At 39.8% G+C, this 25307-nt stretch overlaps 1 protein-coding gene across 2 annotated transcripts in view; it reads right to left on the reverse strand.

The window, feature by feature from the left end:
- Positions 1–25307, reverse strand: part of dnah7 (dynein, axonemal, heavy chain 7) — a 72276-nt gene that overhangs the window by 25380 nt on the left and 21589 nt on the right. For both annotated transcript variants that reach the window (XM_071487381.1, XM_071487305.1), the window contains exons 23-46: positions 24072–24284; positions 23813–23922; positions 22715–22883; positions 21051–21153; positions 20203–20330; positions 19897–20109; positions 18940–19038; positions 18340–18588; positions 16892–17041; positions 14087–14269; positions 12073–12249; positions 11653–11784; positions 9464–9685; positions 8214–8411; positions 5514–5669; positions 5086–5254; positions 4446–4572; positions 3521–3740; positions 2713–3339; positions 2114–2359; positions 1645–1874; positions 1124–1454; positions 658–1004; positions 44–224 (exon numbers count right to left, since the gene is read on the reverse strand). In XM_071487381.1, the coding sequence (XP_071343482.1) occupies positions 44–224; positions 658–1004; positions 1124–1454; positions 1645–1874; positions 2114–2359; positions 2713–3339; positions 3521–3740; positions 4446–4572; positions 5086–5254; positions 5514–5669; positions 8214–8411; positions 9464–9685; positions 11653–11784; positions 12073–12249; positions 14087–14269; positions 16892–17041; positions 18340–18588; positions 18940–19038; positions 19897–20109; positions 20203–20330; positions 21051–21153; positions 22715–22883; positions 23813–23922; positions 24072–24284 (4980 nt within the window). The remainder of the gene's footprint in view (positions 1–43; positions 225–657; positions 1005–1123; positions 1455–1644; positions 1875–2113; positions 2360–2712; positions 3340–3520; positions 3741–4445; positions 4573–5085; positions 5255–5513; positions 5670–8213; positions 8412–9463; positions 9686–11652; positions 11785–12072; positions 12250–14086; positions 14270–16891; positions 17042–18339; positions 18589–18939; positions 19039–19896; positions 20110–20202; positions 20331–21050; positions 21154–22714; positions 22884–23812; positions 23923–24071; positions 24285–25307) is intronic.

Raw genomic sequence — 25307 nt, forward strand, 5'->3', positions numbered from 1 at the left:
TGACAACTGTCTACAATCACACACACATAGAAAAAGCATAAACCTGATTCTCCAAGTCAGCCTTCTTGTTTTTATTAGCATCCAAAGTTTCCTGAAGCTTTGCGAGTTTATCCTGGACTTCTTTAAGAGCAGCCTGCTTTTTCTGCAGGCTCTCCATAGCCACCTTCAGCTCCCCCTCTGCCTGTGCTAGCTTCTCCTTCTTTGGAGCCACCACCTTGGCCACCCTGAAGAACACATGAAGCATTCTTGAATTGGTTGGATTTCATAGATGCGTGAACCAGGGGTGAAAAGAACAAAAATTTCAAAACACTGTTTGGCACAGAAGGTGCCCTAAATCTTTTTTCATCTATACAAATTAAGTATAATATCATAAAATGTATCTGATTCTGAAATTTTGTCAGACAAAACATGGACTTAAGCTTCTATAAATTATGGTAGTATTTTAAGATTGTCAGAACAATAATGATGTAAATGTTTCCCTTGACATTATTCGCATCTTGGATTTAGCTTGTTACATGAATCACCAGCACCAGGAAAATGATTATTCAGTAACCAGTAACCGAGCTTCATGTTAATCACTAAGACAGATGAAAGCTATCCCAGGCATTGCAGATATACATCAGTTTTCATACACAGAAGGAGGAGAACATTACTTACTTGTCATACTTTTCCATGGCACAGACCCACTTACACATGCCCTCAGCTGCAGTGGAAGCAGTTCGAATCTTCTCTGGTACAAAGTCTGGATTAGTGATGTACTTATTACGGATGACAGCAATGAGATTTGGTGAGATGTTGTCCTTGTCATACTCATGAAGGCTCTGCAGAAATCTCATGTCTCCCAGAAGCTTTTTGGCTGGGCCCCAATAGTCCTCCACTTTTTTACCAGAACCTGAGGGGTCTGGCACACGATCTGGCTTGATGCCTTTGAGAATGCAGATTGCCTCCATCACCAGTTTGACAGCTGTGGGTGGGCTTTTCATGGACTTCACCACTGTGATATCCTGTAGATAAAAAGAACCACATCAGTAGATCCCCCTCTTCACTATTCCAGTACACCTGGCTTTTGAGCAAAATGTAAGAGCTTTATCTTACATTTTAAAAAACGCATTTTTCCTTTTACCTGAGTTGTGAGAGTATTCAAGGCAGCCAGGGCTGACTCCAGGATAGGCATGGCTTCAGCCAGGTCAGCATCACACTCATCCTTGATCGCCTTGGCAGCCATAGCTTGCTCGTTGGCCACAGCCTCATCCACTTTCACCACCTTCTCTGTCTCAGCCACCTCCACAGATTCATGCTCGATCACAACCATCATTTCATCTACCTCTTTGCTGGCCACAAGCAGCTGTGGCTGTAGAGCCTCCAGCTCAACTTGCATGGTGGCCACCTGGTCTGCAGCTGACTCTAGTTTCTCAAGGCCTACCTCATAACGACGTTTCAGCTTCATCACCTCACTGGGCAGAGGACACGAAGAGATAAGAACAATCTTTTATCTTTTTGGCCCTGTTTCCTATTGAAGCCATTTATAACTACAAGACATATGATCCAGAGTCCGATTTTTTTAAATCTTAAGTACCATCTGAAGTAACAAAAACATCAAATAACAGATGTACACATGCAGTATATCCTAAATCTTGATCTTACTCTCTTTTTGTCTTCAGCAGGGCTTTAAAGGTGGAAATGAGCTCCAGGTATGAGGTTGGTGTGACATAATTATGGCGCTCCAACTCAGACAAAAACCGGACTGACAGCTCAATAGTTGAGGTGTGGAAGCTCTTGCACATGTTGATGCAGCCTTCTCTGGACTCATCTGTCATCTCAACATCCTCCAGGAAGCGGCAAGCCACTGCCTGCAGAGCATCCTCGGGCCAGGTCTGGCAAGGAAGAGAATAAGCTTTATAGCCACCATACATAGAGTGTATTTTACTCTTTGCTATGGTTTTCTTGTTATGTCAACAAAAATTATTATGCAGCTTTTTGTCTTACAATTCTATTCACCCTCTATGATGAGGCAATAACACTCATGGAGAATATAATGTCCCTGTCTTTTCATTAATTACCTGAAGCCTTTTGTGGTGCGACCACCCCAAACTCATTCAACATACATACACACCTGGAACCAGTTAATGGTGCAGCAGTTAATGAGGGCAGGGAAACGTCTCAAACGGTTCCTAAAAGCGTCTCCGATGGGACTCATGGCCAACACGACATGCAGTTGTGTGCGACAGCGCTCGATAAACATGTTGAAAAGGGACAAGGGACTGCCGTCTGTCTGCTTGTCACGGTCACGCTGCCGGTCCAGCACACGCATTCGCTCACAGATTTCCTGCTTCTCATCAACTGCAAACAGGTTAGGCACCTGGAAACAACCAAAGGATAACAGAATGGTCTGCATTTGGGTATTAACTTTGTAAAGTAGAACCTCTTTAAACCATTCCTCTCTGTATCACAATCTATCTATTGACATCCATTTGTCTAACCATATATTCATCAGGCATTCATCCATTTCTCAGTCTCTAAACACATCCATCTGTCCACCATCCATAATTACTTCTTTTTAACCATTCATCCAAATCTTTATTCACTGACCGATCTTCCCACCTGCTTGTAAAAGTTATCTATACCTCAAATCATTCATCAGTCTATCCACGCACATTAATTAATCTTTTGATCCATCATGGCTTTTTTTGTGTCCCCTCCCTCCCTTTTTACCTCGCCAGTGTTGAGCAGGTTACCAATGTCCTCCAGAAATGACTCCATTTTGATTTGTGTGTCTGTGAAAAGGAACACGCCGTGGGCTTCACCCTGTGTGGACTTCCTCATTATTAGCTTCAGATCATCACGCCATTCAGTGGTTCCATAAGTCTTTGAGATCTCCACCTGGAAAAGCTCTGCCTCTGCCATGTAGGCAGCCAAACGGGTGAGTGACTGACGCCCACTCCCGCCCACACCCACCAGCAGAGCGTGTCCACTTGGCTGCTTGAGGATGCGAGAAATGCGGCAAACATGCTCAATGGCAAAACGAAAGAGTACGAGATTCATAGGCGCCTTGCTGATGTTGTTGTATTCCTCCAGGTGGGACTCCACCACTTGTCGGAGCTGGTTGAGATTGCGCACCTCACGGTAGTTGCGGTCCTCACCCTTAGGGTCATGGAAGTCACAAAACATAAGGCTGCGCAGGTCATCCTCAGTGACCTTTCCATCATGGTCCTGGTCCAGATGTTGGAACAGCTGATGGAAGTTTTCCTTCATGTGACTCTGAGTCACCACCTGTAAATGGCTTACAAGCCAAGACCGATCTGTGTCGTGGACCAGTCGATCATAGTATACCCTCAGGACCTGAGGACCAACAAGACAAAGAAAGAGTGGAGGAGACAAGGAGAGAGACAGATACAGTGAGATCAACACAGGAGGTTGCTGAGGAATTTATTTTTAAGTGCAACAAGTAAGACAGGCAAGTGTTACAAGTTATGGAGGTCTCAGGTGTTTTCTACTGCTTTTCTGTAGTGTACAACATTACCTCATGCACCCAAAGCCGTTTGATGGCAGATGGTTCATCTGCAGTCTCTGGCCGTGTTAGGCAGATGCCCTGGATGACTCGGGAGACGTCGCGAAGATTGAACAGGTAATGAGACTTTGCGGGGGTTGGTAGCAGGTTCTTGGTGGCCTCTTGGTACACTGACATAGTGCTATTAACAATCTGAGAGGTGAGCCCTGCAAATGACTTGGGGAAAGCAAACCTGTAGATGAAATGATTGATTCACTGTTCAGATCCTGTGAAGATTGTTTCCTACACATTAGTTAGGAAAATACATACACAGATACATACACACACACACACACACACACACACACACACACATTTCTCATTCTTTGTGTATACACATCACATACATATAAGTCAAAAAGAACATTTAGTATGAAAAAGGTGATTCCAAAATACCAAAAATGTTAAAATGCAAGTGATATTACTGTCTGCATGAGTGCTTGGGTAAATTTGAAACCTTTCCAACAGCTTTGATTGCTTTAGGACTTGCAGTCTCTGAGGCAAGCACTGTAGCAGTGCAAGAAGAGTGTAGGAAAACCTTTCATCTTCTAATTACAGAATAATTTTTTAATGGCTAACATTTATCCTTTTAACTTTATGTTGAATTTTGCAGTCTTAGCTGCATAATGATCTTTAATTTGTAGTGATTTACATTGCATTCTTCTACTAAATGTTGTGGGATGCTCTCTTGATAGTTGAAAAGTGGTGGGTCAACTGCCATATACTGAAAACTGAAATTTAACCATGTAGCTCAAAAAGACCTGACAGCACCTTCTGTGCTACAGAGAAGCTCAATGGATAATACAGAGGTTTGGCTATGAACATTCCTACACATATACACACAGTCTGTGTCAATTCAATAAAAGCACCATGTAAGTTCCATATTCTGTGTGGTTACCGTATGGTGAAATGCCAGTCTATGATCCTGGAGAAGATTGTATACATTGTCTTCTCATCAAAATCATTAATGGTAATCATGTTGAAGTGGCGCAGATAACGAGGTGTGACAGGGTTTCGCCCTCCACCTAATCAACAAGCAGAACAAGAAAAAAAAGGAAGATAAATTATAATATTCTGATGCTCAACTGAGTGTCCCTGGTACTTTAACTCAGTACCCAGTTTTTTATGGTGCTCACTTACAATTTGTTTAACGTGCTTATGAATACATGTATTATGTCTCCATCGTGGACACTGGTGGTTTCTAGTCTTTTCTATCAGAACAGCACAGGCACCAGCAGCAAATACTGGAGCTGTGTGAGTACCTGAGAGTGGCACCCACCCTCTTTCTCTTGCAGCTGTTACTGCCAGCTGCCTCAGTGGACAGGCGTGCCTTTGTGCTTACACTGGTAGTTGTAGTGGAGGTGGAAGTGGTAAACACTTGTTATTTGTAAGCACCTTAAGGCAGTGAGGAGCTCCACAAAACAGCAGGTAGTGGTTTGTGACATTGTCTCCACAGCAGTTGAGCAGCAGAGAAAAGACAGAAAAAAATGCCATTTGTCAAGCAATCTTGGCTTTGAAACAGTACAGCTGCTACTTACCAGGTGGTCCCATAGCACATATGATCTGGATATCCACCAGGTTGATCATGGAGCAGTCCTTCATGTCATACCAGTTCCAATGGTCCAGCCACTGTCGTAGCAGCTCCACAGGGGGTTGGGCACCATAAACCTCCCTGGCTGGCATGTTCACATCATCCACAAATACAACCTGAGAAGACATAACATTAGTATACTTGGAACAAGAATAAATACAGATAATACCAGAAAGTATGTGATATTTAAAACTACATTTTTGTTCAGTACACTTTTTACAGACTCATCTCAAAATAAAATAGTGCTGTCATAAAAGGTATACAGATCTCTACAACTGCAACATTTTAACAACTCACTTAATTGATAGAAGTGTAAACTGAAAAACAAACAAATCATTACAACATAAAACATCAAATGAACATAAGAGGATGTACCATTTTCTTCCCTACTGGAGGGCCAAAAACTCCTTTGCGCCGCTTATCTAGCCTGGACAAAATAATGTTTTGGGTCTGGGCGGCTGTAGTCTGGGCAGAAAAGTTGATAAATAAGGGGCTGTACACATCCTTCTGCAGCTGATTCAATAGGAAGTCCTGGTCAAGAGATAAGAAATAAGAGAAATAAGAAATAAGAGCACGGATTATCATCAAATCTCATAGTATGGAAATATATCATATGCTGCATATTGTCACAATGAGTATCTATACATAAGCAACACAATAATGTAATCATGACGCAATGCAAAAACAAAAAGATACTATCTGAAAAAGTGACTTGTAGAAAACAAGTACTGAGTATAAAATAATGGAATAATTACATGTTTACAAATTACACTCTTTGTAAAATATATGTAGTTTGTGTATGTTTTTTATGGAATATTTGGAACTAACTGACTGACTGGAAATGACTTATTAAGGTCTAGGAATGTCATGGACTTAATTAAAAAATACATTTAATAAGGGTACAAACTAGAATTTGTAAAGACACAAATGCTCATTTGGTTGAAAATGAGTATTTTCACTCTCCTCTGAATCACCATGAAAGAGATACCATATACAGGTAGAGTACATATAAAATGATAATTTCCAGTTTTATTCTGGCAAATGGTTGTGATAAACTTTTTAATCTAACTAAATGTGGGAATGTATGCATCTCATTATATACAAACTGGATCTCAGTTAATCCCTGTAAATGTCTATGAAATGAAGTAAGAAATTACTTGCCCTCTGAGGACATGTTCTAAAGTAATGTTCTGCAGGTCAAAAGGGTAAAATCAAAGAATTTTAGATTCTGCATGACGGTTTACAAAAGGGCATTTTACTAAAAGCTAAAAGAGGCTTTAACAAAAGGTCATTTTGATTAAATGGTCCCTTCTTTCTCTACGAACACAGAACATAGAGCAGAGAACACAGTCATAGGTGATCTGATGCATTTAATTATGATCTGATCTATTTCCATGGTGCTTTTATACTGTGTGCGTTCAGAGCACACTCTCCAGCTTCCCTGTGCACACGCACATGCTTGTGAAATCATGTGGGCAATGAGTTCTATAATTGAAGTGGACTTGTGATATGAGTGATCACAGGATACCGTCAAAGTGCGCCATCATCCTCTTATCTAAATTATAAACCAACAGCACAGCTTGTCTCCGTCTCACTTCAGAGTATTCTGGGGTAGGTGACAGAACCTTGTGTACATTTGTCTGATGGCACTAGTGCAGACAGCGCCAGTCATTCTTATGCTCTGACTGCTGATGCTCCTTTATCACTCCTGCTAGATTTGGGATTCAGCCTTGGTCTGTTGATTGTGGCATGGGACAAAGCTTCTCCCCCACACAGAAAGGCAAGAAGTAGAGAACAAGGCAGACTCTCCACTGAGATGACCTCTATTCTCCCAAGGGTCCTAAGTCTGAGTGCACTAATGGATGGACTAATGAAGGAAAGGGAAGAAAGGGGGATTAGTCCCTGATATAAATAGTCAAGGGTCTGCTCAGAGACACTCATTATTTCTCCAAAGTGGCTGTTTCACACCTGGTGCCTGTAGCTGTGTTGCTTCCAGATGATTTGTGTGTTGAAAGCACTTTCTCCAGTTTCCTGAGACTGGGGCTCTACTGAATGCCCACTCATATTACAGAATGATGTTATTGGTAGCATTGGCTGTGTTTTGCTACATACAATAATAATAATTTCTTCTATTAAAAATGCAAGTCCAATCCCCAATTCCCCAGGAGCACAGAGACAAGACAGAAACAGAGGCAAAATACAGCTAAAAAAGACCAAATCCACAAAATAATAATTCAAAATAATTTCGCTTTAATACACAGTGTATATGCCCAGGCTGAATTTATAAGTATAGTATAAGGCCATTTTCAAGCAGTAACATCTTTTAAACAGCCTGTTGAAGGTGGGAATGGTGCACCTTTATTCCGCCTTGCCATTCTGTATAAAAGGTTCAATTGAATAGGGGTCATTGTTGTTTCGCTATTATGCTGGCAGCAGAAGTAGTCACAGAGCCTTATCAACATCTGTATAAAACTCTGTTGTGTTACATGTAATGCCTCTGATTCCAGAACAGCAGCACGCTATCAGTGGCCTGCTGGCTTCTCCTACACAGATATCAATCCAACTCTGTGACTACCCCCACTGCTTAAAGACAGAACAACAATGACCCCCCATTCCGTGTTCAGACCTTTCTATACATAATGGAGAGGTGGAAAGGCACAACATTCTCACCTTGAACAAGCTGTGTAAAAGGGGCTTAAAATCACACATGGAGCAAAAACATACCACCTTTGTTTGGTTCAGGTTAAACAAGCAAATAAGCAGCATAACAGGTTTTCTGAATGGCAGTATAGTGGGATCTCTGGAGAAAATGGGCTACTATTTCCAAAAACGGCAACTTTTTTTTCCTTAGATTTTCTTAGATTGGGAGGGCAAGAGGACCCATTTGATTTGGGGTGCCTCCACCCAAGACAATGGTTGTGGAAAAATTGCTCAATGATGTACATAATGCAGTTTGATGAGACAGAAATAATGTAAATATAATATTTATATTTATATTCCTTTCTTTTTAACATAAAATACCTTAGTGCTTTCCAAACATTATGCCACTGAAATAATACCTAGCAGACTACTCACTGTAATGTAGACACTCTTGCCAGTACCAGTGGGACCGATAAAAATGGTGGGCTTCTGGTGGGTGACGAGGAGTTCCATCAGTGCCATGTAGCGTACTGTGTTCTCAGTGGGCACAATGATCTCATTGAATTGCATGTCTTTGCAAATGGGGGGAGCAGCCTTCAACACATCTGTCCACAGCTCCCACCGGCCCGGGCCCTGAAGAGAAATGTTTTTTTAAATGTTAGGAGAAATAGGCCATTGCGCTCTCATTTAACCAAATCACACCAGCAGGCAATGTATATATCTGTAGGTGAGAATACTGTATTGACAAAATGCAGCACACAAATGCCTTTGCTCCCATAACATTATTGATTTATATCAATAGTCTACAACATCATCAATAATTTATGTATATAAAATAAATGGCTCAGAACCAAAACGTGTCATCAACCATCCCAAAGCTTTTTATACTAAAGACAAACTCATTGTGTACTTCTTGGTTAAATCCATATAAGCTCTTCTTCTCTAATCACATTGTAAAAGAAGAAGAAAAAGTTAACAACTGCTAAACAGATTACTCTGACCAGCCCTGTGCTAATTAAAATTTCCTTTTACAGTTATCTCAGCAGAATATAACATTGATAAATACAGAAACATGGTGCAAAAAAACCAAATAAAATGCCGGTTTCAAGGTTCAGATGTGCCATTAATCTATTTTTGTATGTAATAGTGGTAGTCAACACCTTTTTCAAAACAGGTTTTAAAGAAGAATATCTCCAATATCCACTTTGATGAGGTAACTGGAAAGTATTTTTCCTTACTGTGAAAACATCTCTTTGCTCACTATCCTCCCTGATAAAAACTGAATTTACTGAGAGCAAATTCAAGGCAGGTAGAGGAATGTGACTGAAGCACAATTTAAGCTGACACTGAAGAAAGGCCACATAGACAAAAAATAACCATCCCTCTTCCCCAGCTGTTTTAGTGGTATATCACTTTATCCAGTCCACAAGTGCTCAGTGAAGAGGGGGCTATCCCTTGTCAGTTAATGTGATAATGGTGGTGTAAACAAAATTACTGTATATTATAACCATTTACATTCTTCACTGTGTGAGAGAAATACTTCTACTTACTTTTTATCCAATTTTTAACTCAGAATAATGGAAACCACAAATAAAATTTCCCTCACATTTTTATAAATATCACAATGTATTTTTGAGACCAAAAAATATACAGCAAAGTTGCACAAAAATCAGTAACAAACTTACCTCTTTAATGAAGTGATACTGGTAGACTGTTCCCTCAGTTGGCAGGGGAACTGTTAGCTGTTTAGTTGGAGCCTCAGCAGTGGCCAGAATGCCGTGGCGGGCCTGGGTCTCCTCACTTAGAGGACCCATTAGTACTTCCCTTACCACAGCATCAAACTTGAGCCGGCCTGAATCATCACAGCTGGCACCCACTGACCACACCAGACAGAACACAAAAATGCCCTGTGTAAAAAGGAAAGGACAAAATGTCATGGTGTTTTCGCTGCTAAATCAGATGAATCAGTGTACAGTATCAGTCAAAAGTCTGGATACACCTTTCCATTCAAGTGATTTTGAACACACCTTCCCATTCACTTGAATTGTACTTGTATATAATGTGTGCCAATTGGACCAGGGAGGCAATTGTGAAAAAGTTTTGCTAAAGCTAAAGCTAAAGCAGCATTTAATTGTTACTGAAGTAAATTTACATTTATTTAGGTTTGAGTAGTCCCTTACTGTATGTTTCATTATAGTTTACTTACCAGTGGACCATGACCCACAAAAAAATTATGTTCAAGATTGTGTAAATTGAGTTAGAAATGGAGGTATTAATAGATACCATTACACTGTAACAAGTCTAACAAGTCAAACATAAAGAATCCCTGTCCATAGACAGGGTTTGCACTCAAAGACCTCATGGTGCAGACAAAAGTTTGCAATTAAGTGTCTCAACCAGTGCACAGATTATTTTATGAGACAAATACCAGAATCCACAGAGAAGAGATGACTTTGTTGGAAAAAACAGCAGGAATACTGTAGGAATTGGAAATGAGGCTTAGCAGCCTCATGATAGCTCCTGCTGTTAAAAGGCTGATTAATTCAGCACTTTGATAATGACTGGCTAAGAATCATGGGAGAGAAGGTTGAAAGACATTCATCAGTGCAGCCTGCCACAGGGGGATAATAGCAGTGCTTTCAAAAGACATGATTCAGAGGCAAAAAAATCAATTGGAACTCATGCAGGGGGCAGAAGAGAGGGCTCATCTGCTAAAACTTTTCCATTCTTAGTGAGCCTGTGTGGAGGCAGACCTGATTAGAACAGTACATTTAAAAGGGAAAAGACAAGCTCTTTGGAGTATACTGTAAATACTGTGTTATTGGGTAAAATAAAAAGGTTTTCAATGTACCACATGAGCCAAAGCTAATGTTACATTCTTTTTTTCAGTTCATAACAAGCAGTGTGAATTAAGATGATAATAACTCAATCAAGCTACAAAGTACCCTTTGTAAAATTAGGTCAAATTGGTTTCCTTGGTCTGTAAGAATGTTGTCCTAAAAGTTTTAAAGCTGCTGTTGGGTCAGGCATCAGGATTTTGCCTGTAAATTTGTAATATATCTTGCAGTATTGGCCCTTGACAGTCTCTGTCATGATGTAGAGCTGTTTTCTGTCACTGTCTGCCTGTTTTCTTGCACAGTTCAGCCTAGCAAACCAATAATTCTAACCATAAAGTGCAGTTTCTCCCTTAATGTATGCCTTTTTGTTTGCCCCCACTATTTATTTATGCTTGCTTTAAGAGCAAAACCACAGGCTTACAATATAAATGCAAAGCAAAACAAAACTTGACAGTGCCAGTTCCAATTTTTTTTGTCAGACATAGATTGTATTCTTATGATATTATTATATTATATAATGATAAAGATTGTTTATCTTGATTCACAGTGGCATGAAAATGTTTGGCTAGTTCATTTTGTTTGTTTTACTGCAACTGTTTTTTGCAGGCACAGAACATAAGTGAATGGTCAGATAGTAGTCTTTGTGTTCAAGTGCAGAGGACACAGACAAAGGATACAGTCAGAGGGAGATGTGAAACGACGGATCAGTCAGTCTTGGAGGTTGTGGGCATCAGTTCAGTATTTTTTTGTTTCTTTGTACTGTATCATATTCACTGATCTGGCAAGAATGGAAGAATGGTATATGTTGCATCATGCAATTACATATTTAACTATTAATTAAGCTGTGCTGAGACTTCTGAGAACGGGAAGCGGATATTGTACATGAAGACTGTTTCAAGGAAACTGGGCTGAAACCTTCTCATAGGGTTGTTGACCTCAATAATGGTGCAGCCTCCTATGGGTTTACACATTCAATATGTTGCTGTTGTTAATAATACTATCATACTAATCAGTAGCACATTAGTAGTAATAGAAACCTCCAACCAGGAGCAAGCATCTTTTTCATTCATGCTCTTCATCTTTGCTTCATCATGAAACTCATCCATCATGCAGTCCATCAGATTCATTATGGACTTGACTAGATTGGTGTCAGAAGTCGGGGACAGCTCCTGAAATAAAGCAAAAAGAGACAATATAGTTGATGAAACCAGTCAACAAAGAATCACTGCTGTAAGAAACTGAAAATTCTTAAGCTTTGCTTCTAAAACATGCAAGAAGGAATACACATACATCAATGTATTATTTGAACATTCTTGTAATGAGAAACTAAAGTAAAATCCTCAAGTAGACTGAAAATGTCCCTTTTGAGTAAAGAGAACATATTATTGATTTGCAAACCACTGATGTATAGTATTAGTATTCTCAGGAAATAGTATTTCCTGAGAATGGTTCACTACCTTGGTGGCCTTTCGAATGAGCTGTATGCAGGCTGGCACTACACGGTCGAAAAGGCCAGTGATGAGGTCTTTGTGCGTGGCATTAACTGTGGTTGGCAGGGTATTGAGCCAGGACAGCATAAGAGGCCGCCAGCCCAGCATATGAGGCTCCATGTAGATCATACCACAGCGAGACACCTGCCACAAACATATATCACATCTGAAAACACACATCCATATCTGTGGTACTTAAGTATTTAAAAACAGAAGCAGTGTATCAGAGTATCAATCTTCATGTAGTATCATGTATATCTTAACTATTGAGCGTAAGTATCTGGCCAGGACCCAGAATTAAAATAACTTTATCAAATACTGTGAACTAGGTGTGGACATGCAACATGGTGTAGATAAGCATTCTCATGGTTTTTAGTGTGTGTGTGTGTGTGTGTTGTTGTCCTAATTCAACGGAGCATTGTAACAGTTCATCCCTGTAGTTACATCATCCTGGTAAATACTGTAACTATGAGTGGGCTGCATATGTGACAAAGTGTCTGATGACTATATTACAGCCTTTTTCCAAAGAGTAGCCATTAATGAGATCCGATAGCTCCAAGTCCCACACAAGGAATAGTTTAACAAAGGAGTACAAGAAAAGTTAAAAGACAAGATGAGCAGAAATGGGTCAAGACACACAAGAAACATCTAATATACATAAAAATATTGTAGTAGAGAAAATGAAAAAAAGAAAATGTTAAAAGTTTTAAGATAAATATGTTCCATAGACAAAAAGAGAAAGAGAGATTAACAGTGCACAAAAGGGACCATGAACAAAGTGGAGGGGATTCACAGTGATCACAAAAAAGCATGATGCCTGTGCATTCAGCATGATGAAAGGAGCAGATGCCAGGCTATAGAGAATCAAAAATGGAAGTCTGTTTAATAAAAAAGTAGAGTCTGGCAGAGATGATATTCTCTCAAGACTGTGTGTATTGCAAGGACAAGCCTTTGTTACCACATCACAACAAACTACAAAGAATGGTACAATTAAAACACCTTTTCTATATACTGCATAATATCTATACGAAGACAGCAGTTTATCTCAAAAGAATGGAGAGGTGTGTAGCACCTGTCATCTCTTTTTTATTTTTTGCAAAATTTGACAACTGACATCATTTAATAAAAAGACTATGCTGGACATATCCTTGAGCATATCTGAAAAGAGTGTAGCTGGGGAGGGACAGTATCAAACTCCAGTGTGTTTTTCCCTCCTGGTAAATGTCATCATTAGCTGGTAAAAAGAAATAGCTAGCAACACTACAGGCTTAGCACATGGTTGTCTACACTCCCACAGGCCAACAACAGAGGCAGCAGTGGCAATAACTGCAGTGCAAAGGGAACTAAGCATTCCAAAATCTGAGAAAACAGGAGAAAATCCACACAAAACAATTTTGTATCTATTGCCAACTGGCATGAAAGGTGAGAACGGGACTTGGTTAGGACATGAACTCAAGGAATGGTTAGCCAATCAAAAATAGATGAAAAAAAAGATGATATGCAAATACTGACCCAAGGATGTAATAGTTAAAACCAAAAAATGTTGGTTGATCCTTTTTTGACAATTTCTAAACTATTTGAGTAGATAACAAAAAAATCAAAACAGACAGCCACAGGCCACCATCACTTAGATAAATAGTAGAAAATGTATATAATAAAGACAGAGATCAAGGGCATCATTAAGACACCCTTTGTGTAACTGAAGGGATGATAAAATAATCTGGGTTAGGGTGTTATGTTACCCGAATATATATTATATATTACCCGAGCAGTGTATTACCCGAAATTTGGCCTGAACCGGTGCAGTACAATGTTACAGTAAGAAAATTACCATCTCTGTACAACAATTTTTTTTCTTAATAAGAAGTGTAAGTGATACATCCTCAAGAATATCCAGAGATTGAAAACCATCACTGCCATAAAATGGAACAGCAGGATACATTGTGATGAAACCCTGAATCAAAGTAAAGATGCTTCTCACCGTGGCTGGCGATGCCACCTCCAGGTCCATGGGTTCAAAGATGAGGCTCATTTGCGGGGACATCTGAATGATCTCACCGCTCATCAGACACAGCTTCTTGTTGTCATCGAGTACTGTGTTCATATTCTCAATCCAAACTGCATCCACTGGGCCGTCAAAGATCAGCCATTTTCTGTCGGGGCTCTGAGAGACAAAAGAAATGAGAATGCTCACATCAATGATGGAATATTTTCAGTACAGTCCACTGACTGTACTGAAAATATTGGCCACACCACGGACCACCTGGCTTATCTTTTTTTTTGTTGGCTGTAGGTAACCAAAAGATAATCATATCAGACAAATACAGGCTAAAATGGAGCCATATAAATGTATGTAATTCTTGATGTTGAGGCAGCTTGACAGATGGAAGGATGAAATTATGGATGTAAAGAGACACAAACACGTATACAGACAAATACATAGACAAATAAATACATAAAACATTTAACTTTTACATGAAAAAATCAAGCTCAGTCTACCAGAGGGCCCCTGCAGTGCTAAAATATACAGAATTTTAAAAGTATTCATGGAGAGTTAAGACGAAGGGCTTAAAAGTGCATTGAAAGTCGTGTTCTGGGCTGGGTTTATAAGTTCAGTGCCTGTATCCTCAAATCATATAACACATACTGCATTTACTTCTTTCCCACTGACAGAAATCCCTGTGCGTACTTTCAAGGTCGCCAAAGAACTCATGTGCATTATAATCTAAGCGAAGAATGTTTGGTAAATGAATAAAATTAACACCTACACTGTCATAATAGAGGCTGACAAAAGTGTCAGCTCTCCAGTTAAATGGCCTGGCAAGAGCTCTGTTTTAAATTGATTTGTTGTAATATAAACAAATGGATATGCCTGGGCTGGGGCCATCTGGTGCTTGAGAGGGAAGTGAGTATGCTGTAATGTAATGATCTGACAGAGAGCACTGGCACTGAAAAAAAAAAATCTCATTGTGTACGCAGAGAGTTTAAAACACTACATTGCTGCTGACTCCAGATTAGCACACGAACAATTAGTTTAGTAAAATACAATGCCGGAAAAAAAAGGGAAAAACAAAGACAGCCCAAAGAGGAAAATGACTTTTTTGAGACTGAATTAAGACAAGGTTTGTTCTTGTTTTCTATTTTTATTGCATCCGTATATACTGCCTCGGTTGTCATAACCACTCCTTGCACCCCTATTCATTGACAAAAAAAACAATTTGTAAAATGACAACTTTATATACATAGACAATTTTAAAAATGACAAGTTCATTGGAAAACAATCTGACAAAAGGGCAAACAAATGATTTTTCATTATGACATGCCTCCACTGCAATGTGTCTGTGGCTGTGTATGCACATGACGGGAAGAGAGTTATTAAAGATCTAAATTTAACAAGACAGCAAAATGTTTTTTTTTATTTACCCTGCCACTGCAGCTTTTGTTTCTATCAGCTTGCAATTAATTGGAATGTCATGTCTGTTATACAATGTTCCATCCCAAACTTGTAAACAAAGACTGAGGAGATGATAATGCAATCTCAGTCTCACCTTCTTGCTGCACAGCTACCTATAATACAGAACATACTGTATGACCTCTGGTTACACCCTAATGTACCACAAGTGCAACATGCTTTAGTGTTTTAACCCACAGGGAGAAGTGCAGACGCACTTCCCCTAAGTGATTCAGATCACAAGATCACAGTAGTTATATATCTGTATAGCACAATGTGGCTGAAGCAGAGATTCAAAAATACTATTTGTTTTAACTGGGAATAAGAAGTTGCTTCAAATACCTTGTTTCCACAGAGACAGCATTGGTTTAAATGCCTGTGATATAAGCAGACATTACATAACTTCCACTGTAATACTAATTCAGCTCAATAACAAAACTAAACTGCTAAAACTAAACTGTCACAACCCGAAAGACACAAAACAATATTGACAACAAATACCTCCACTAGATCCTCCAATTAGCTATCAAAGGTGGAGTATTCAAACCTCTCATATTACTGTTCAGTAGTTCAAGAGTTAAATTTGCCTACTTTAGTAAAAAAGTGCAAAAATGTTACAAAATTAGAGAGACAGCACATTAGGCTGTGTTAGCACAGATGTGAAAAGTGACCTTAAAATCATATGAAACTATGGCCCCATCTGCTCCCAGTCTTTTACAGGATAGTGACTACATATCTGGCCATATTGTTTATCACAAAAATCTTGCTGCTGACAGTGGATCTAAGAGGAGCTGTTTGGCAGACTATATAAACACAAAGTTGTTTCAAAGCCACAGACTCAATCAATGACCTTGAGAAGCAACATCACTCTCTGAGGGTGCCAGCAGTAAAGCACCTTCCTTCTGTCTCCTCAACCATGTCCTCATCCACCAGGAGGTGTGGCATCTCCACAAGGATAAATGATGTGGGTTTCCAACCCTCCATCATGACTGAAGCAACCACACTGGTCAGCACCAAAAGGTTTTCAGCTTTTGAATTCCAACATAAAAACCCAGTGAAATATTTAAATTGTATGTATTAATACCAAGTCAAGAGAAAATATGTGTTTCTGATTAGCTGGCAGGGGAAAGTTAAAATACTTTAACAGGACAACAGATATCAACAGATATCAAATTAATATAGCACTTGTGCTTTGTGCTTAATTACCATTTAAAGCAAGTCTCCAAATTAACATGATGCTTCACAAGTTAGACCATACTTTGTGTTTGTTTGCTTATTTGATTGGTTGTGTCTGAATCAAAATCTGTTTAAAATGCATATGGGCAGCAATCTTACCAAAGAGGACGCAAAGGCTCTGTAGCTCACGGCAAGGATGCCATCGGACCACTCGTGAGAGACGGGGTCAAACTGGCCGTACAGCTGGCCCATGGTGATGGACTTGGGGTTGATAACAGTGATCTGTACCTGGTTCTCCTCCATTAGACCCTGGCATAAAAAAAAGATCAAGCACATAGAGATATCATAAACGAAAGAAAAATCGATGGACAGGCAAATTCTGAATAGATCCAGTATGTACATACACACATATACAGTATGTAAAATATATATATATATATATATATATATATATATATATATATATATATATATGTATATAAGAATTATTTACTTCAAAGGTTATGGATTATGGATTTTCTTTTTAAAAAAGAAACAGCAAAAACAAACAAAAATGTGCATAAATGAGCATGATGGCTGGTCATTTGACTAACTTGTCGACGCTAAGACTCATAAATTGCTTAGACGACTAGTGTTTGTATGACAAGACTTCTGCTAACTGAGGGAGAAAAGCAAAAACTGCGAAAAAAGGCTTTTCAGACAAGGTGTCGCTTTGAGTTAAAAACAATGAGAGAGTGAGCTGCTGACAAAAAAAAAAAAAACAATACAAAAAGGATAGGGAGGGGAGGGGGGGTTTGACATGATCAGTGGATGTGCAGCGACAAGGATGACGATGATAAATGTAGCATTCCCAGGCGTTCCATCAGCAGGCCTTCATCTGTCTCCTTGGTGGGATGCCTCTCGGCCCTCTCAGCCATGTAAATACAACAAGCCAGTTCTGCTCTTCTCTGTGAGATCGATAACTACTAAACAAAGACTACAGCTCTGACAAATTGGATGGATGTGTTTACTTGGGACAAACATGTAGTGCAGATAAGCCTTGGATATTGATTGTAATGCATATTTTTACTTGTCATGAAGGTTTAGAGTTTTTGTTTTGTTTTTTTTTTTTTTACAGACTGAGTGATTCCCAAGGACTCAGGAAACCCCATCAAAATTCATAATGAAATACAATTAAGAAATGCTTGGTCAACCATCTGAATATAAGGCTATTTTTTTTCAAAATTTCTGACAAAGTGAGCAGACTAATACCTGACATGAACACAACAGATAAGTTGGACCTCAAGGACAACTACCAAGCAACCAAGAAAACAAAGTGGTTTAAAGTCGCTATTGATCAAGACTTGCTTCCTTGCCGTGAGCTACAGAGCCTTTGCTGCCTCCCTGGTAAGAAATACTGCACAGTGTATACTGTATAGGCTTACATACAACTTGAAGCCTAAAATGCGTCTTTTCTCAAGTTCAGTTGCCGTTATCTTAAATCATATCTTTTCTAATTTCTCCAGCTTTCAAAGTTAGCATATCCAGCTTTTATCATTTGTCAACAGATTAAGAGCACAGAGTCCACGTGTTTCTACAGCCTCTTGGTTAGATTTGGGACATCATACCTTTTCACAGACATCATGAAGGGCTGCTGCCAGGACACGGTAGGCACTGGTCTTTCCTCCAAAGGGCTCACCCACCAGCATGAAACCATGCCTCACTATCATCATCTCAAAGATCTGCAGGATTTTCTCAGCGAAGAAATCAGTGACTTGCAGGTTCATGCGTCTGCAGTTTTCCTCAATGGCCTCCAGCAGGATGCGGTAGTCTCGTTGTGGGAGCTTGACCCCCGGGAAGAGGTCAGAGGTGATACCCTGTGATGTAAAGGTAAAGTTGTTAGAGAACAGCGAGAAGGGAATCTCGTGGTTGAATGAGGGAACACACATACATAATAAACATAACTTACGATGGAAATAAGTTTCACAAGTTTCACATTCACCTTGAGATATTTGGGGTGAGCACAGACGAATGATAGACACACATATTCAGAAACTCAGTGTAAACAGCCATTTGCATACACACACATTCTAGTGAAATCTTTAACAGGCTTAAATCCTCCTCATGCATGGTGGTTCCAAATGAACTGACCAGCATTAACATGTGCTGACATCAGTTGATGTGTACCACCCGTTAATCAAGACAAGAGGAGCTCCACTTTATCGCACCTCAAACAGCTTCAGATCATGGGCCAGGAACTTGGGCAGATTGACATCAATAATGGATCTCAGCAACAGCATGTCTTCATTCTCCTCTGGAAAAGCGAGCTGCCCCAAGGAGGAGGGAGGAGAAAAAGTAGAAGATAAGAGACATAAACAAAGGTAAAATAGGGACAGATGTAAAGCAGTTGAATTATGGGGCTTTATGAAGACAAGTTTCACTGTAAACTGTTTATCTGTGCTATATGTAGCTGTCAACCAACCATTCAATTCAAGAAGACTTAGCTATAGCCAGGGGTCTAAGTGACAACTCTAGATAGAACCTTGTTTAAAAAAAAACATACACCTTTGCATCAGGTTACCAAACTGGGGGCATATCCCATGTTTGCAGTATATAAAAAAAGTTTGTCATGTTGTGCTTGGAAAATATGTAGGTAGGGGGCAATACTAATTTTCCCTACTGTGTTTGAAAGATTACTCCTGCACAGTAGATAAGGAATTTTTAATTGTGCATACAGTCCAAATAGTATAAAAATACTAGCAATATGTAACCCAACCCTACTTAAAACAAACGTGCTTCCGCTGCATTAAAAATTTAACCAAATCTGTTTTGAAGATTAGGTAAGACATTACACTCTGCTATGTGCTTGTTTTCATTTTGGCTAGCTCAGCTCTACTTTCAGCAACACAGTGAGCAAGAGTTGAGAAACTGTTGCACCCCAGTTAGACACTCTTCTTACTGTTGCCTTATGATCACAGATTGTCCTACTTCCCTGAAAAGAAATCATCTTTAAATTCTCAAAAGTGTCACAATAACAGTATGGGACATCTAAAAATTGAAATACAAACATGTTCATAGTGGCAGCACGGTTACAGTGCAGCAGACTGAAATTATTTTGTGGGAAAAAATTCTGATAAACAATGAACAATGAATTCCATCATATCCAAGTAATTCTGTTTTGAGACCTTGAGGTTTCCGGCAGCAGTAAGCACAGACTTGACAGCTCTCATCCCATAGTCATAGTGATGCTGTGAGGACAGCTGCTCCGAACAGAGTCGATAGGTAGCCACAATTTTCACCGACAGCGGCCGTGCAGTCACAAAGCCGCACGAGTAGAGGACAATCTCTGCGATCATTGCATAGTCTGGTACCATCATAGCCACAGTCCTGAACAGAGCCTGGTGTAAAGAGGCAGTTTTGATAAATGAAAACATGCTTATTATAGTGTGGGCATTTAAAATAGAAAGAATGCCTGAGAACTGATACTGTGCCTTGAGGTTGTCTGGTAGCTCAGAGCGTCCAGCGTAGCCAGGATTCATAGTAATGAACACAGCACAGGAGGGGTCCAATTTTAGCTCTGTTCCTTCAAACAACAGCATCTCAGAATGGGCAGCAATCCCTGGATACACAGATACTAAATGAGTATTTGCCTTATACCTTTACCTTATACCTTTTATCTCTGCTGAGATAGCTCATTTCTTTATTCCCACTTCAGTTTTGGACTGCCACTTCTTTGTACACTTTTTGTAATGAGCACCTTGAGGATGATATCCATAGAAGCCAAGTCCACCAAACCTGTATGCCATATCACATGATAACTGCACATGCCCATTAGAGACATGTCATGGGCCTGCGCACATACAAATACAAATGCAAACCTTAACACTTAAGCCATAGGCTTAGAAGCTTTAAAATGTCTCACATTAAAACCTACAACTCTCTAATTTGCATATAAAGGCTTTATAACCAGTACAACATGCAACAACCTCAATCCTCGATTCAGATAAGGACAAAGTCCTGGTCTGAAAACAACAACAGCACTTAAGTAACAGCAGTTTTGGGCTAAGAAAAATCTGTATGGCCCTTTGGCCCTTGCATCTTATCAGGCAAGTCATTCGATACTCATAGCACCCATAGGAGATGTTGTGCTACAGTGAACAAAGCTGTGCTTGAAGTCCTGCTGGCCAGCCTACACAAATAACCTTAGCTCCATGTTGCACTTCTTTGTAGTCTAAAGTTTCTAAAGCTTTTTCACTGGTGAGAGATTGCCAAATTTGTTTCTGGTACACTGCCTGTGTACACAAGAATCAAAGGGAAAGACTGAAAAAAAAGCACAAACCTCTCTGAATGGTGAGAATCTGTTGAGCCACCACAGACAGCACCTCCAAATCAATGCGGTTAAACTCATCAAAGCAGGCCCAAGCTCCGCAAGACAAAAGGCCCTGCACACACACACACACACACACACACACACACACACATTGGCATATGCAATTACACACAAACACATCAGTGTTTTCTTGCTATCACTTAGTGTAGCTTATGTGGCTTCAACACACATATGTAACTTTAATTACATGACACTGATCTACTGCAGCAGTATTTGGGGGCAGTAAACAAGGCCCCCTGACTGAGCCATCAGTGTTTTGTTTTTTTTTTTTACCCGTGTCACCTTGTACTATCAGACTCTTTGAAATGCTCAGTTATGCAAGTGTGGTGGAAGTATCTGTTCTGGCACACTTCTATCAGAAAGAAGAGGGTAACAGCATGTGGGCATATCTATTTATGAATCAATTATTAGAAGTTAAATATTTTTTAATGCTTGGTTTAACTTGTAGGAAAGAGCTCTATTTTAATGATCCAAAAACCCTGGTCTAGAGCGCATGGTGCAAGTACACTCTGGGTGTGTCCCTATCAATTTTGCTATTTTAATGGCAGAAAAAACAGACGCTGCACCAGGCACATTGTTCAAAAGGCTTGTACTAAATCTCTTAATTATTCATGGGTTTTGGCGTAACATACATTAAACCAATCAGAGTGCCATCTCCCATTCCCTTCGAAAGTGAGGCGTGCTTGGACCTTGGTGCATTGTTATTATAATGCTGCAGTGTTTCACAAAGAATTAGATTCTATTTGTGGGGAGTTGATTAAATATTGTGACTGACCAGAGAGCCCAGTCCACACACAGCAGCTCTGTGCACTCTGAGGGGCAAGGGAGGGCTGAGTGAATCAGTGAGCTGCGCACAGCTCTACAGAGACGTACTGGCACAAATCACAATATATGTTATCATATGTTATATGATGAGAAGAGTGAATAAATCTTCAATTAATTATGAAATTTTGGTGGACAAATCTAGGTGAAGAATGGGGCACACTGTGGTGGATTTACCAGGTAGTAAGAAAGAACACTCCTCTGCAGAGCATCATGCAGGAGACATCCATGACGCATAACACATGACAATGTTATACAACGCACAATATGTCACAAAGAATGCTCCAATCCTCTGAGGCTGTATGGTAATGTTCCACCTGACTTATCCCAACATCTAAGCGCATTTTCAGTACACTCTGCTTGTGCGTAACAGGCGCGTTGTGCTCCTGCTTATCTAGGAACATATTACTCTCTTGACAATGCGCCACTGATTTAAGACCAGTCTTTCTTGGTCAATCGTGCAATCACTTCCTGCTACCTCAAGATAGCAATGCGCCAACAATGCGCCTGACCACACCTCATTGTAAGACCAAAACGTCCATTGGCACTCAAATGGGCGCAAGTATGTTTGCTATTTAAACAATGGGCGCCGGACAGGAAAATGATTGTGTTGGTCTGAAAGAACCAAAGACACTTGTGTTGCACTTTTCACCAGGTGTAGGATAGGGCCTTAGTGTTTCACTCTTTCAATGTGTGTGCGATTTCAAGGTGAACATGCTTTCAAGAATCTGTGAGTGTTTAAATTTAACTGTAACTAGTTGCAGAAAGTCATAGTAAGAGAATTCACTCACTTTGAAGAATTTGCCCAGAGCAATGTAGTCCAGTCCATCAGAGCAGTTGAAGACCACACACTGCTTGGCCACAGCTTTAGCCAAGTCTTTAGTTGTCTCTGTTTTTCCTGTGCCAGCAGGTCCCTCAGGTGCCCCTCCCAAATGGAGGTGGAGGGCACCAAACAAAGTGCTGAGGGAGGATGAAGAGACAGGACAAAGCTTATGGAATGTGATTTCAGATACAGTGTGATTTCACTCATATTTACTATCTTTATCAACAGGAACATGTCAGAAAAGGTCTCCTCCAGCTTGCTGACAAAACTGTTATTTAGTATATATTATTTTCCTATACTGTAATATGGGTAGTGTTTGCACTGCAATACAGGAACTTACTAATAAGTTAAAAGTGAATTAAGGAAATTACTGTTGTTAATGTTTTCACAGAACATGTTTGAAACCATAACTGAGGTGTGGTGAAGTTTCTGCAAGGTGCATCATATTGTATACATTTCATTGTCACAAATGTAATGGTATGATAGACCACCCAAATATCTGTGCTCATATTTAAACCTCTTCACTTTGTTATTTATTATTATATTAACTGAAGTTCCAGACCTGTCTCTGCATGATTTAATGCATAGCACTGCTGCCATATGATTGGCTGACGGGACAGTTGCATTGAATAAGCAGGTCTCCAGGTGTTCCTAATAAAGAGCTCAGGTGAGTGTATATTTGTTTTACGATGTAAAAAAAAATTACTGTGTTCCCCATCAACAATGCACATCCATACTCTTATTTATATACATTTAGTTACATAAAGTTGACATTGTCTCATGGGAATAGTAGTCAGCCAAGTTCTAATAGTAATCTTTCAAAACTGGGTAAACTGCTCTAGTGGCTAGCTGAGGAGCATTGTGCACAAATGGATAGGTTTGATAAGCATCAATTATTTCCAGATTAATGCCAGGTACACAATGAGGTTGGTTGGTTTTTGGTTGGTTGGTTGGGATGTATGTAGCTATCTCCCACTTAGGCTTTGTGGAGTCATTACAGACAGAACTTTTATCTGAGAAAAAAGCAGACAGTGAACTGTCAAGGGTGGTTGTGTAGTAGCTTTACCGGTAGCAGCGGTCAGTGAGAGGGGTTATAACCAGACGTGGCGTGTTGCCGAGGTACTCATAACCATAAGGCAAACCAGCATTGATCATCTTGGTCTGGAGGTGGTTTTCCTGCAGAAGATGTGATGCAGAATTCGGAGATCAATCACTCAGTATTTTTTATGAATGAAATAAATCATTTAAGCTGTACCTTTATTAATCACTGTGGCCCTAATGGCTCACTAAAGACTTGCACCAAATCTTCTACCGCTTCCACCTACCACCCAGTAGTAGCGCAGTTGGCTAAGCCACTCAAAGTCATTCTCGTCACTTATTCCTTTTTGCACCAGCACAGCCAACACATCCCTGGCATGGACGTCCAGCACAACAAGGGCTCCAAGGGTCACACGGTTTTGCTTGGACAGCTTGCCACGTACAAGTGCCACAATGTCGTCAATCTGTCTATTGTTCTGCTCCAGATAGGCATCTAGGGCCTGAGGGAGAGAGGCATCATTAAAGAGAAGGCAGAGCTTGTTGGAGTTTATCAAGACAGAGAGAGGATGCTATCAAGGCCCCATCTATAAACTGAAGGTCACAAGTTTAAACCCTGCAACAACTACAAAGTCCATCACTGTCGAGATGTCTACAAGAAAGACACCACACTTTTCCTTCTTTTGGAAGTGCTTTTGCTAGCTGGGTATGATCTTCAGCCTGTGAAGTAAAACAAACTGTTGTGTCTTGAGGTTTATCAAAAGAAAAATGTAACATGTGATACAAAGGGGCTTCCCTTTCCACCTTTATAAAATAGCATTATACCACACCTGGTTGTGGCAGCAGACCTCTGCTGGCCAGATCAACTAAATAAGACATGTCAGCTCATAAGCTATAGTTGGTCTTCATTCAATGTGATGTTTGTAATTCTCATTCATGCCAGCTGTTCAACCCATATTCATCTATGCCTATGTGTTTAAAGCCTAAGTGTTTTAAAACACTGTAGATAAAAGCTTGGAGGTAGTGTCACAAGGTTAGTCATTACTCTAAGTAACAAATTCATTGGGACGTAATCTGTTTGTCCAAGAGTCATCAGACTGTGTTGACCTCATTTTGGGAACCTTTTAAATCTTTTCTTTAAACTAAATCCTCTGCTTGAGATTGTATACTGCACAGTTTCCGTTACCATGGTAACAACTTTGATACAGACATCATGCAACATCAGAGCATACTGTAGATGATGTTTTTCAGATACCAGTTGTTACCATGGTTACAGCTACAGTAAGCAGTGACACATCATGGAACTTCAGGGCATATTGTAGATAATGTGTTTCAGCAAAACATGTTGGCCTGTCTGTTTTTTAACCAAATAAAACTATGTGGGTTAACTCTATGTATAAAAACATTTGAATTCTGATTTGAACCAAAATTTAGAAACAGTGCATGCAGAGGATGGGCTATCTTTCTATTCAGATGGTTAGAAGAGTCTTTGAGTCTTTTTCCTCCAAAACACTAGTAGGTTTTGT

This window comes from Trachinotus anak, unplaced genomic scaffold (genome assembly GCF_046630095.1).
Source record: "Trachinotus anak isolate AG129_WGS33_773 ecotype Australia unplaced genomic scaffold, CSIRO_AGI_Tana_v1 ptg000001l, whole genome shotgun sequence".
Lineage (NCBI taxonomy): Eukaryota > Metazoa > Chordata > Actinopteri > Carangiformes > Carangidae > Trachinotus > Trachinotus anak.